The 15,251-nt window shown below is 41.6% G+C and overlaps 1 protein-coding gene across 1 annotated transcript in view; it reads left to right on the forward strand.

Moving 5' to 3' along the window:
• The first annotated feature begins 4,422 nt into the window (after positions 1–4,422).
• The window catches only part of zgc:113223 (uncharacterized protein LOC541424 homolog), a 113,049-nt gene continuing 102,220 nt past the window's right edge, over positions 4,423–15,251 (forward strand). Inside the window, exons 1-3 of the mRNA XM_062452699.1 lie at positions 4,423–4,538; positions 4,827–4,884; positions 5,019–5,143. Of these exons, the coding sequence (XP_062308683.1) occupies positions 4,482–4,538; positions 4,827–4,884; positions 5,019–5,143 (240 nt within the window). The 5' untranslated portion in view covers positions 4,423–4,481. The remainder of the gene's footprint in view (positions 4,539–4,826; positions 4,885–5,018; positions 5,144–15,251) is intronic.

A 15,251-nucleotide genomic window follows, 5' to 3' on the forward strand; every position in this document is an offset into this window, starting at 1 on the left:
TCGTGACGTAGTGACAATATTAACGTCAGTGACTGTCGCTAGCAAATTAGCCACCGTCAGCTTCACTATTCGCCACAAAAACTTAACTTGAGCCTAAACCATGCAACGGAACGTAAATAAAAATACAAGCAACTCAATCGCTACCAAGACGAAACTTTTGACACCTAGGTTGTCTATGTAGGCCAAATATTGACAAAGATTTAGGGGGGCAAAAATAAATAATAATAAATATATATGTGAGAGAACAAAGGTTGTGCTCTCGCCGAAGGCTTGAGCACACCCAACTAGAGAGGGTACAATTTCTGGGGAAATTGTAGGGTGTGCTTGCTTGCGTCGGTTATACAGGGATTTTAATGCCATTTTTACAACTGATATTCCTGTATATTTTATATAAAAATGCATAGGGCCTACTTATTATGTATAAATATTACATAGATTTAAAAGCATCTTTTTTTTGCTGCTCATTTACAACTCAAAATACGAGTGAAGTGTAGAATGAAATATGATGTCTTCTCATTTCCCCTGCAAGAGGCAGCCTCATAGCTAAATCAAAACGAATACATTTGGCAGACCGGTGTAAAAATGGACCTAATCTCTATGACTTAAACGTCCTTTTAAGTTTTCCCTTCTCGTGATATTTTCAGGCATTTAGCCTACTCATATTGCATTCATTCATTAATAAAGAACCCCCTTTGAAGATTATTCTACGACGTTACCGGCAGAAGATAGAATCGCGATTCAAACAGTACCATCTGCTAACTGAAAATATGCCCCCAAAAACGTAAATAAGCTTGACATTTATTTAGTGGAAAATCGCTCATTCATAAAAAGCTCACTGGTAGCGATCATTGTCAGTAACAACGCAAAATGCGATATAGCCCTGTGTGGAGAAGCTGCCCCGGTAAATTCTTCTACTACTACAGTACAGTACTAGACTACTGCTGTGTTCGTCTTGGTAGCGATTGCGTTGGTTGAATTCGATTAAACGTTCCGTTGTACGGTTTAGGCTGAAATTAATTATTTTCATGAACAGATTGACAAAGTTTAGGCTGTGGCAATGAAGTTCAGGTTAGTAGTCAGATAGTTTCACCTATTGAAAGACTTTTGATTTAAGTAAGGGGAGTGCCGAACATGTTCTGTCGCCGTTTGACTTCCTAAACAGCTGTGTAAGTTAGATGTTTTTGTCATGTGTCTCGCGTAGGCTACAGCGTTGCAATGAGCAACACTGGTTTGAAACCACAGGTAATGATAATTTCACCAACAAATCGTTTACTTGTAATGTAATGTCATAATAAATCCTACAAAGAAAATGTATTTGTGAGGAATGTTTATTTTAACGATTGAAAACAGATGCATCATAGACCACTGTGGTATGTGTTGCCCGGGCAACAGAGGCTAATGTCATGCTAATGCTTCAGTGAAATAGTAGACTACCGTTTCTGAAAGTAGATGTGGGCCTACTTCCTTAATAATATCAGCTAATATTGTACATTACATTTCATAATTGTGTTTCACATCACAAAGTAAAATGAGTAAATAGTTATCACCCTGGCCTCTTTGCTTGTGGCGTTTCTGCAGCTGCCTTGCAGTAAAGCTATAGTTAGCCTAGCTATCCCCCAAGTTAACAGATGCGAAACGAATGTTCTGCTACAGGTAGTCACGCGTGTTTTCGTGACGTTAGTGACGTTAGTAACGTCAGTGACTGTGGCTAGCAAATTAGCCACCGTTAGCTTCACTTTTCACCACAAAAACTCAATTTCTAATTAAACCATGCAACGGAACGTAAATAAAAATACAACCAACGCAATCGCTAACAAGACGAACCTTTTGACACCGCCGTTGTGTATGTAGTCCAAATATTGACTGATCCTTAGGGGGGCGAAAATAAACAATAATAAATAAATATATATGTGAGAGAACAAAGGTTGTGCCCTTGCCGAAGGCAAAGCACACCCAATAATATATATGTGAGAGAACAAAGGTTGTGCCCTTGCCGAAGGCAAAGCACACCCAATAAAAGTTAAACTAGCCTACAATTCTAAATATCGGAAGAATGCGATTTATATGATGGCTTATATACAATTCAACAACCAGACATTTAATTGACACGTGTAATACAAAAATATAGTGTAAAAGTATACCGCGGTTGAAACGGTATAGCCAAATCTCTCCCGGTAGACACATTTCTACCGTCGCACGGTATATACCGTCTTACCGCCCAGCCCTAAATGCAATGAGTAGGCTAAATGCTTGAAAATATATCTAGAATGGAAAAACTTAAGGTGATGTTTAAGTCATAGACGTTAGGACCATTTTTAAAACCAGTTAATAAACGGACCCATCTGCAATCGACGCAACCGACGATGCAACCGAATTTGCCTATTCTCATCTGATCACCCTGGTTTGCAGAGGTGCACACTCATAGTCATTTCAATGAGGGGAAAGGCGGATATCGCGCGCGCCATAACACCAAAAGCAGAACGGTTATCCACATAACAAAGAAGTGTACAACACTCGCGTTACAGCATGTGTATTCACACACATACTTGATGCTATCTACCTTTACATTAGCGACAGTAACTCAGCTGTTAGCTGCAGAGCTAATGTTACAGCCACATTCTAAGGGTAGCAAGCTAGGTAACCATATACAGTAAAGCAACAAAATGATATAGCGTTAGTTAACTACTTGTCCGAGGTTTGTAGCTGGACCAAGGAGAGTTAGTACTGATCCAGAATTTAATTTCAGCAAGGCCAGCTTTGTATTGTTAGCCTGACTCTGCCCTCCTACGTACTTCCGCTCAATTTGGATTTTGCTTCTGTACTAGGTTTGGGATTTGAGTGCATCATTTGATGTTGTGCACTAGTTTGAGTTGTAGTTCAGTAATGGCGGCGGAGAAAGATGCGAGCGAAGCTATTCTGCGGTTGTGGCAACGCTGCCGAATACCCATAAGTTAAAGCCGGAGCAAGAACAATCCTTGCTGAGTTTTGTTGGTGGTCATGATGTTGTGGCCCTCCTCCCCACGGGTTTCGGGAAAAGTTTGATTTTCCAGCTACAGCAGCTAGCTCCGTGGTGAAGGAGTTGGCTAAGGCGAACGCTAGCGATTGCTTATGGCAGATCAGAGTGGCTCTGGGCAGATCCAATGGTTTTAAACTTCAACAGAGTACCCGCCTTCAAGGAAGTTAACGCTTGTCAATGGAGCGATCCCAGACCCTCTGTACAAATGAAATGTACGAGGGTCTGGTTAGGACCAGGCTATTGTATTGTCCCGAGTTGTGGAAACAGTTGTCGCTGAAATGTTTGGCGCAGACATGCAAAGCTCGGATGAAAGAACTAAAAAAACTAAGAACTTTTTTTTCATTTGTACATCCAAGCACTGAGTAACTGTTATGCTTCGTTCGTTTACTCGCCATGATGTCTCTCCAGGAAAAAACGATATCGCACTCGCCCTTGCACGGTCGTAGCTCAGTTTGTCATGGGCGGGCCAGATTATCTGTGCGGGCAAAGCAGAGAGAGGGGAGGTAACCTTCCTCCTTGTGACGTCACAAGGAAGAGATTTTCAAACAGAGTAATTGAGCCTTCATTTTCTCAAAGGCGGAGAAGAACACCCAGGGCTTGGTTTACACCTATCGAAAATTCTAGCCACTGGGGGACCAAAGGCAGGCTAGGGGAACTCATATTAATGTTAAATAACATCCTAAAGTGAAGTTTTCATGTCATGTGACCTTTAATATTAATAGGTTGTTCAAATGTGCCAAGAAACAGGATGAACAGGGAAGACATCTGAATCTTTTGTATAAGCCTAGCCTATTGAAGCATAATCGGTATGAGAGTCAGGTGGCTGAGCGGTTAGAGAATCGGGCTAGTAATCAGAAGGTTGCTGGTTCGATTCCCGGCCGTGCAAAATGACACTGTGTCCTTGGACAAGGCACTTCACCCTACTTGCCTCGGGGGGGAATGTCCCTGTACTTACTATAAGTCGCTCTGGATAAGAGCGTCTGCTAAATGACTAAATGTAAATGTAAGAACCTTGTAATTCCCTTAATTTTCAAACAAATCATGTATATAATTTTAAAACTTTGAGTCTGGCTATTTTAACTTCTTGGAGTGTACAAAGGTTTCAGTCAGTCAGATTCTTCACATTAATGTACACAGGTAGGTCTGTCTACACCAATGCTTCACTCCTGATTACCTGTAAAACATTTTACTGCACCCTAAGTTCTGTCTTTCTACCTTAAGTAGAACAATAATTTGTGAGATGTGACGCTTCCCTCCAATTGTTCCATTGTAGTTGCCCCCCAAAAGTATAATTGCTGTTTACATTCTGCAGAAACAACGTATGCACTCTTAACCCACTCAGTTTGAGAAAAATGCATCAGTTCTATAAAGGCAAGCTGAAACATGTCAAGATGTCTTGAGTAAAAATTCAGGAGAGCGGAAATTTAGAAGAGGGACAGTTCTGTTTGACAAATTCTGTGAGAGAATGAAAGGATATAGAAGAGTCAAATACAGCTTATTTGCCTGCTGTTACATGTTTTCGGTAAGACATTTAAACTGTATTTAATCAATTGCTTATAAAAATCTAAGTGTAGGCTAAGCAATTAATATTTTCCTGTCACACTTGTTAAATATAATTCCTCTTTCTTTATAAACACTAATACCAACTTTACTTTTTTTCCTTGAGCATCAAAATACTTCAAATGCTAAATGTATTCATAGAGGCCTTGAATTTGTATTACAACCATAGATGTTGTCAGAAAAAGTTTGAATCAAACAAATCTCTCAAAACTTCAACATAAAAACATAACATTTTACATCATTCTTCTAGGTAGCCAGTACAGTTCTGGTTGCTGTCGGAATCTATTCCAAGATTGCCAAAGAGAAAGGTTAGATAAATAATGAAAGGTGTATATTCTGACATAATTTTCATCGATAACACAATAGAAATCTAATGTAGTAGTGTTTGTGATATGGCTTCCTCATTGATCTTGATATGTGTGCTGTATGTTCATTGACACAGATGTTGTGGATACGTTGACAATTGACCCAGCTCTCTTGCTGATCATTGTTGGGTCTCTAATGTTAATGATCACCTTCTTTGGGTGCTTTGGGGCACTACGTAATGGGACCTGGTTACTGAGAATGGTAAGTCTTCTTGCTGAATATGACACTTATTTTTATTGCATATGCAGAATAGCATTTGAAGTACTACTGCAGTGCACGTGATGCAGGTGATTAAAATGTTGGTTGGTTGATATGGTGTTAACTTAATTTGAGTTTGTGTGTATTCACAAAACATTGGTTCGTTAGGCAACGCAGGCAGTTTTTGCATCATGATTCTTGCTCTGCATTTCCCCAGAAAAATGTACGCTGAAAATGTCAGGATATGAGTTAAAAGAAAGTTTCATGGCCAAACGTAAAATTGTGCTGGCTAACAAAGCCAGAGAAATAAGATGCACACCAACCTCCACACCCCCTGGAACCTCAACGCTCCAGAGAATAGTTATTACCTCACCTTATACCCTGTCCCTTGCGTTGTTTATTCTCTCTTTCTACGATTTTCCAGATGGATTTTTTTTTCTCTCCAAAAATCAGTCTATTCCTTCCAATATTGACTATTTCCTAAAAGGAATGAGATAAGATCAATAACAGAACATAAGCCCTAAGCTTGGGAATACCTCCAACCAAACAGTAATAGAGAACAACAATAGAGAACAACAATAAGGGAAGTCAGACGGCTGAGCGGTTAGGGAGTCGGGCTATTAGTCAGAAGGTTGTTGGTTCGATTCCCGGCTGTGCAAAATGACCTTGTGACCTTGGGCAAGGCACTTCACCCTACTTGCCTCGGGGGAATGTCGCTCTGGATAAGAGAGTCTGCTAAATGTAAATAAAGGGCCATGTTTTTTTTTTACCACAATAATGTACATAACTGGAACCACCAGGAGATATTTAGTAGACATTTACATGTCAGTATTCTTAACTCTTGTGTGTTTTTTTATCCTGAGACTCCCAGGCCATGACTCTTTCTGTGAAGAACTCGTAAAATAACACACTTTCATTGAGTTCACACCATGTACTTCCCCTGCACATTTATATTACAAATATAGTCTTCAGTTACTCAGACATAATAAATAATGTAATAAAAGAGTGTGTGTAAAAAAAAGTATCCTCTGTGCCCTGTCTTCCTCTTCCCTGTGCATGATGTTTCAACATAGCACCAGGAACCTGTTTGTTTCCATACCTGTCTAAATGTCTCTTTAGTCTGGCTTTTGTCACTCTTAAATGTTGTAGTGTGAAAAACTACAAAATACACAGATGCTTGTACATCTAACACAGTAAAATTCAGTATCCTTACCAGTGGCTTCAGGGTGTGGCACAGTACTCCACCAACCAGGACAGGAAGGCTCCTGAGGGTGTGAAATGAGCACAGAGGATCATTGGAGTACAGTTACCGGAAATCAGTTACCTCATAACCACACTCTGAAGCTACAAAGAGGACCGATTTAAGACTTTAACCCTTGTGTTATCTTCGGGTCATTCTGACCCATCAGTCATTGTGACCCACCGTCGTATTGCGACAAATTTACCTCATACAAAAACAAAGTGAAGCATTTTCTTTTAACTGTCGGGCTGTCTCAGACCCCCCACATTGGAATGGTTAAAAGAAAATTATTTGTATTTGTTTTTGTATTGGGTAAAATTGGGTAAACACAACGATGGTTCGTTATGAACCTTTGGGTCATGTGACCCGAAGGCAGCTCAAGGGTTAAGACGTCAAACCTACCCTCCAACAACACATTACCTGGTATTTCTCACTACTACAGCATTGTCAACCCAAAGGGCTTGTTGGGAGTCAAGGACATGTAGAGTCATAGGTTTTGTTGAGGAGCAATCGAGGGGCAAACGCCTTGCAGGGAGGTTAAACATAACTTTTCATCTTAAGCAAATCCTCAAACTACTTAATCTGATCAAAAGACACTCCCCCTTGAGCAGCAGGGTAAGTATCCAATAACGTGAGTGTTTTTAGACATTCAGACTCACACTGACTGATGTTTCCTGTCTTTTAAACCTGCCAATACAGTGGCAAAACAATGAAATGTTTAAACTCTGCTGGGAAAGATCATTAGTTTTTTTAATATGATACCTGATTCTAAAAGACCAAATGTATGTGATGATTGTCTTCCTCCCCTGGGGGACCTTACCAATTGCATGCATACATGGAGTAAGGAATCGGCCCATGATTGATTTGAATCACATCACCTCCTCGATATACCATCTCTCACCCAAGCTAAAATATCATCAACATTTTGGCATATGAGTGGGTTGTTCTAACCTATCTCAGGACCCAAAATATGATTGAGGTTCGGGTTAACATAAAACAGAGACTTTCTTAATTAGACTTAGGAGAGGGGAGGGTTTGAGTGGGATGTACCCACTGGAGGGTGTAGGGGAGCCAGTACACTAGATAGGAATGTGGGGACGGGACAGTGTTGAGGGGAGGGGCTGAGGGGTGGATACTGTGTTTGATTGTGGGTGAGGTATGTTGGTTTTTGTGGAGGAGGGGTTGGGAGAAGAGAGGTGATTTGTTTCTTATGAAGATTATAAAAAATTGATAAAAATAGGTTTATAGTAGGGAAAAGTAGGGGGGAAAAGCGCATTAAACTTTGTCAGCTTCCCTTATACTTCCTCTATATCAGCCTTTCTCAATCCTGGTCATTGATCCTGGTCACAGGTCTACTGTAGCCCTGCATGTTTTTTAGATTTAAACTTTTAAACAAAAGTTGGAAGCAAGATATATAGACTACGACTAGGGTTGCCACCCTTCCTTTAACCCTTGTGTTATCTTCGGGTCATTCTGACCCATCAGTCATTGTGACCCACCGTCGTATTGCGACAACTTTACCGCATACAAAAACAAAGTGAAGCATTTTCTTTTAACCGTTGGGCTGTCTCAGACCCCCCACATTGCGAAGGTTAAAAGAAAATTATTTTTATTTGTTTTTGTATTGGGTAAAATTGGGTAAACACAACGATGGTTCGTTATGAACCTTTGGGTCATTTGACCCGAAGGCAGCACGAGGGTTAAAATACGGAATTGTCCCGTATATGGTACGGGATTGATTACGATCCCGTATTTCCCGAGTTGTCTTCAATGCAGCATCCCATGCAAATCATCCCACCCGCATTCTGTGAAGACTCGTCCTATTCTGCCCCTGATTGTGTAATACTCGCTGCCATCGTTGGTTTGATTGGTTAGTTTCAGGTTCACGGCCAATCAGAGTCAGAGGAGGGTGGGTCTCCTGGCGGAGAGTCGATTTGAAAGAATGGCGGAGACAGCTCCAGATACCCGCCGTGTCCAGCTCAGAAAGCTTCAGAGCTGAAACTAAACGGATGCAAAAGTAACGACGAGAGTGGGAGGAATCAAATACTTGGCTGGAAAGTGTCAGCGGAAATGAGTATCAAGGCAATTGCACAATTTGTCGGCTAGTGTTATCTGTTGCGCACGGTGGCCTTTCAGATGTGAGACAGCATGCCGCGGGAGAGCAACATTCCCGCAATGCTTGAGCTCACAGAAATCAGAGCACCGTCTCAGTTTTTCATACCTCAATCATCTCCTGAGGCACATAGTGTAATGACAGTTTTTTAATCACCTCAATAATTTTCTGATTGATTACGTTAGATTTCATAGGCTGCCTATTTGTTAAGAAATATTGTTAACAGCTTAAATGAATCATGTTATGGTATGATTTGTTTATTAAGGTTAAGGTGTTCAGTCAGACAAATTGGCATTATTTTAATAAGAGATATATTTAATACATATTTAATAATAAAAATATAGTGCCGATGTGAAGAAAATAAACAACTTTGTTATGCTTAACCAATTTAAATGATTGCATCCTTCAATACTAGAATTAACAGTAGACATATATAAAATAGATTACCAAACTTACCAATAACTTACCAATAATAAAAAAAGTGTGTTTTACTTAAATTTAGAAATGTTTGTAGATATGTTTCAGATAGGTATATATGGTTCTCATCTCAAGTTCCTCCAAAAGCCTATTTTTTGTGGTCTCACTGTCAAACTTTGTTGGCCTATGTTTATTATCGTCATAGCTGTGTATTCAGCTATGACGATATGACCACTTGAGTTGTGATATAGAGATGGACTGAGTGCATCTGTTCACACTGTTCAATAGCAGATATCTTTTTATAATGTCCATGTATCAATCTTAATATTTTCATGAAAACTAAGTTGTGATTTACCACCACTGGCACGTCATCGGGCGTCCCTTATTTTTCTGTATTGAAGGTGGCAACCCTATTTGTACTAGGTCTGGGCTTTCGGTATATTAATCGGTGTTTGCCAGCTACATTTTTGGCGGTCCAATCAGCAAACAGAGGGAGTGGCTGAGAACGATGACGTTGATGTCGCGCCCTAGTTTGAGTTGTAGTTCAGTAATGGCGGCGGAGAAAGGTGCGAGCAAAGCCATTCGGTCTGTTGTGGCAACCCTGCCGAATATCCAGGAGTTAGAGCCGGAGCAAGAACAATCTTTGCTGAGTTTTGTTGGTGGACATGATGTTGTGGCCCTCCTCGGGAAAAGTTGGATTTTCCAGCTAGCTCGGTTAGTGGTGAAGGAGTTGGCTAAGGCGAACACTAGCGTTTGGTTATGGCAGATCCAGAGTGGCTCTGGGCAGATCCAATAGTTTTAACCCTTTGACGCGTACGAACATACCGGTATGTCGAGTCCTGGCTGGTCCCTGAAGCGTACGGACATACCCGTATGTTTAGAACGCGTCCATAGAATGTCCAGTTTGGCTTATTACGTAACAATAAAGTCTTCAAAATTAGACTGTGTATATTATAAACACAAGTCTCGATGTACTGCATATTTTGAGAAAGTTTACCTTTATTATCCATATGAAAGCGTTCCAAAAAATTTGTTAAGCTAATGTTAGCTAACAGCTAACCAAAAATAACTCGCGCTTTACTCACGCCACCTAGTAAACCATAATATTTTCAGTTTTCCTTGACTTGGCTATCACTTCCAACACATGTTACTATTGTACAACCAACCACTGATCGACATAATAGATATACATTCACAAATATGCATCTAAAACATCCGACAATAGTTTGTCTGTCGTCATGTTTACTTGCGACCATCTTTGATTTTATGTTCTGGCAACAAAGATAATCCTTGATGATGTACCACTTGACCCTGTACATTTAGTCATTTATTTAGCAGATGCTCACCTCAGTATTTTCTTGTGAGAAGAGTAGGTTATCTCGTTGACCCTTTGACACCCACAATGCATTGAGTAGTGACCAAAACAAAAAATATGGCAGCCTACATTATTGGTATTAGCCAAGTTAGCTTGTCGACAGCTACACTACGATAATATATAATATCCATTCACTGTGGATTCACTTGTGTCAATATTTGAAAATCGGAACAGTAATGACAGTACTACGTTATTTTAATAAATATTTTAATAAGTTAAAAAACCCACACCAACACATTTCTTAATTTTTACCACAGTATCCTTTTACTCATTTCAGGTACATGTCCAGGAAAGGGTATAATCTTGTCATTGTCACGTTACATATCAAGGAATATCATTAGCACACAGCTATAAAAAAATATCACATCAAAATTATTTAAAACCTTGATGCTGTGTAGGGGTAGGCAAAGCTTCCGTCAACATATCGGCAAAAAGGTAAAGCATGTTTGAGTTGTGTGATGTACTAGTACATCACACAACTGGCTATATTTAGGACATGATCCTTTACACAGGATCCACTATGATGATCCACAAATCAAAATTCTGATGTGACAGATCAATGGGGAATCGCTTTCTCTGTTAAAGGCTGTCCTCCTCGACCTTTTTGGTCTTTTTAAATCGAACTATTTGTATAATCCGTGTACTTCTCTAGCCATTATAAAGGCTATCCTTTCCCGGTTTTCTGCAACCACATTAAGCGTGCACCCCGAATGTTTACAAACAAATAATTGGTCTATAGAAATTCGATTTTAATGCGTCATAATCCATTTCTGGAACGTTGAGATATAACAAACTCACACGCATAAATAACTCACTCTGGGGGACCAGTCAAGAAATTTAGAATGGATTCTAGGTACATTTCTGTTATTCTCTGCCCTCAGCGTAGGGGGGTGAGATGGAGGGGTATGCGTAACGAGTGCTAACATGATTGGGCATCAGGCAGGCGTGTGATTGATGTCTCTGCTGGCGTCTGTAGAGTTTTGTGCACATTTGTAATGTGCAGGTAGTTTTGACTAGCCTGGTCCTAACCAGACTCTCGTACATTTCATTTGTACAGAGAGTTTGGTAACGAAAGAGACAGAGAGTGATGGTGTTTTGTCAGAGTACCCGCCTTCAAGGAAGTTAACTCTTGTCAATGGAGCGTTCCCAAACCCTCCGTACAAATGAAATGTACGAGAGTCTGGTTAGGACCATCTGTATTTGTGTGTTTCACTGGCATGTTAATCCCCGACTGCATCACGGGCACTGTGCACTAGTTAGTATAATTAATATACAGTCAGGTCCATAAATATTTGGACATTGACACAATTTTCATCATTTTGGCTCTGTATACCACCACAATGGATTTGAAATGAAACAATCAAGATGTGCTTTAAGTGCAGACTTTCAGCTTTAATTTCAGGGTATTTACATCAAATCAGTTGACCGGTGTAGGAATTACAACACATTTTATATGTGCCCCCCCCCCCCCCTTTTTAAGGGACCAAAAATAATTGGACAAACTAACATAATCATACATCTAATTGTCACTTTTAATACTTGGTTGCAAATCCTTTGCAGTCAATGACAGCCTGAAGTCTGGAACCCATAGACAGTCCCTAGTGATGCTCTGCCAGGCCTCTACTGCAACTGTCTTCAGTTCCTGCTTGTTCTTGGGGCATTTTCCCTTCAGTTTTGTCTTTAGCAAGTGAAATGCATGCTCAATTGGATTTAGGTCAGGTGATTGACTTAGCCATTGCAGAACATTCCACTTCTTTGCCTTAAAAAACTCTTTGGTTGCTTTCGCAGTATGCTTCGGGTCATTGTCCATCTGCACTGTGAAGCGCCGTCCTATGAGTTCTGAAGCATTTGGCTGAATCTGAGCAGATAATATTGCCCGAAACACTTCAGAATTCATCCTACTGCTTTTGTCAGCAGTCACATCATCGATAAATACAAGGGATTTTTCAGCCTAACGATGGCTTGCTTCACTGATGGTGACAGCTCTTTGGACTTCATATTGAGAGTTGACAGCAACAGATTCCAAACACAAATACCATACTTGAAATGAACTCTAGACCTTTTATCTGCTCCTTGTCAATGAAATAACGAACTCCCTTTATGAGGGAATAACATACACCTGGCCATGGAACAGCTGAGCAGCCAATTGTCCAATTACTTTTGGTCCCTTAAAGCACATATCAAATGTGTTGTAATTCCTACACCGTTCACCTGATTTGGATGTAAATACCCTGAAATTAAAGCTGAAAGTCTGCACTTAAAGCACATCTTGATTGTTTCATTTCAAATCCATTGTGGTGGTATACAGAGCCAAAATGATGAAAATTGTGTCAATGTCCAAATATTTATGGACCTGACTGTATTCAGCACATTGTGGAACTGGTAACCAGCATAGATCAAATGTCCATGGTCCGATCCTGGGGAGGAGTATGGGAATAATTTGATCATATTTATCCATCCATCCATCATCTGCCGCTTTTCCGGGGGTCGGGTCGCGGGGGCAGAAACCTAAGCAGGGAGGCCCAGACTTCCCTCTCCCCGGCCACCTCCACCAGCTCTTCCTGGGTGACCCCGAGGCGTTCCCAGGCCAGCCGAGAGACATAGTCCCTCCAGCGTGTCCTGGGTCTACCCCGGGGCCTCTTCCCAGTGAGAGGTGCCCAGAACACCTCACCAGGGAGGCGTCCAGGAGGCATCCTTATCAGATGCCCGAGCCACCTCAACTGGCCCCTCTCGACTCGGAGGAGCAGCGGTTCTACTCTGAGCCCTTCCCGGATGACCGAGCTTCTCACCCTATCTCTAAGGGAGAGCCCGGACACCCTGCGGAGAAAACTCATTTCGGCCGCTTGTATTCGCGATCTCGTTCTTTCGGTCACTACCCACAGTTCGTGACCATAGGTGAGGGTAGGAACGTAGATCGACTGGTAAATAGAGAGCTTCGCCTTTCGACTCAGCTCCTTCTTCACCACGACGGACCGATGCAGAGCCCGCATCACTGCGGATGCCCCACCGATCCGCCTGTCGATCTCGTGCTCCATTCTTCCCTCACTCGTGAACAAGACCCCAAGATACTTGAACTCCTCCGCTTGGGTCAAGATCTCCTCCCCGACCCGGAGATTGCACGCCACCCTTTTCCGGTCGATAACCATGGCCTCAGATTTGGAGGTGCTGATTCCCATCCCAGCCGCTTCGCATTCGGTTGCGAACCGCTCCAGTGAGAGCTGAAGGTCACGGCCCAATGAAGCCATCAGGACCACATCATCGACTTGAAATTTGCCTGTAATTGCTGAGAAATCCGGGATCTGGGTTTTGTTTTTTAAGCAGGGGCTTAAAGATTTCTTGTTGAAAGACGTCAGGGACTTGGACAGTTACAATAGATGCATTAACAATACTAAACATGGGTGGTCCAAAACTAGGGAGGAGTTCTTTACGAAGTTTGGCAGAAAGGGAGTCAAGAAGGCAGCTGGTGGGTTTCGATGATTCTATTAGCTTGATGAATGCTTCCATAGAGAAAGGGTTGAAGTGGGTGAGATCTTCAACACGCAGTGTGCTTCATATAGACGAGCCCAGTGCTCTGAGGAGGTGGGTCGTTACAGGTATATTGAAGCATTGTTAACAGGCTGCAGAGGGGATCAAAAGTATGTGGTTTATTACTGGGGAGGAGTAAAGTGATACTTTTTGTTTCAAAACTCACTGAAATTGAAAATTATAATAAATTATATTTTATATTATATTTATATTTTAATAATATTTTCTCATTCTTATTAGGTTACAATTATTGAGTAGTGTACCTCGCATTCTTGTTACAGCATGCCCTACTTACAAGGCTATCTCTCCAATGAGCCAACAAACAATTTGATACCCCTTCATCTTTTGTGACTTTTCCCATTCAGGAGTAAAAGTACAGTGTCATGGGGAGGTGTCATTTCCTTAAATTACACACATTTCCCACTCCTCCCACACAGAGACATTTCTGTTGTTGGGCTGGTTGGCCTTAGAAGTGAATAGAAGATAGAGTACTAGTGTTCCTAATATACTTTCATACCTCTAAATCATCTCCAATCACAGGTTTCTCGAGCTCCTGCTCGGTTTCCTGAGCGCTAGCTCAGCTTGGAGGCCTGCTCAGCTTGAGCGCCTTCTCGAGCGCCTGCTCGGTTTCCTGAGCGCCTGCTCGGCCTCCTGAGCGCCTGCTCGGTCTCCTGAGCGCCTGCTCGGCCCCCTGAGCGCCTGCTCGGCTTCTTCTAGAGCGCCTGCTCGGCTCTTCTTGAGCGCCTGCTCGGCTTCTTCTGGAGCGCCTGCTCGGCTTCTTCTGGAGCGCCTGCTCAGCTGCTCGGCCTAGAGTAGATAGTCGCAGAGCGTTATCCAATGCAAGCCTCTATTGTGTACCGGCTGCAAGTATCGCCCGACACCGTCCCGGTCTCTGTTCTCAAGCGAGCTATACTGGTTATTGAAAGGACGTCATCAAACTAGGTCCAAAACTAGGGAGGAGTTCTTTACGAAGTTTGGCAGAAAGGGAGTCAAGAAGGCAGCTGGTGGGTTTCGATGATTCTATTAGCTTGATGAATGCTTCCATAGAGAAAGGGTTGAAGTGGGTGAGATCTTCAACACGCAGTGTGCTTCATATAGAGGACGATTCAGTGTTCGTGGTCATTTGTCTAGGGTAAGTCTGTAGTTTGTTCCTAATTGCATAGATTCTGTGCAGTCAGAACTAATGAGCAAAACCCAACAGATGACAACAACTAATTACAACAGACCAAACCAAAACAGACATTCAACAAGACACAGGAACACAAAGAAGACGAGCCCAGTGCTCTGAGGAGGTGGGTCGTTACAGGTATATTGAAGCATTGTTAACAGGCTGCAGAGGGGATCAAAAGTATGTGGTTTATTACTGGGGAGGAGTAAAGTGATACTTTTTGTTTCAAAACTCACTGAAATTGAAAATTATAATAAATTATATTTTATATTA

This window comes from Osmerus eperlanus, chromosome 26 (genome assembly GCF_963692335.1).
Source record: "Osmerus eperlanus chromosome 26, fOsmEpe2.1, whole genome shotgun sequence".
NCBI lineage: Eukaryota > Metazoa > Chordata > Actinopteri > Osmeriformes > Osmeridae > Osmerus > Osmerus eperlanus.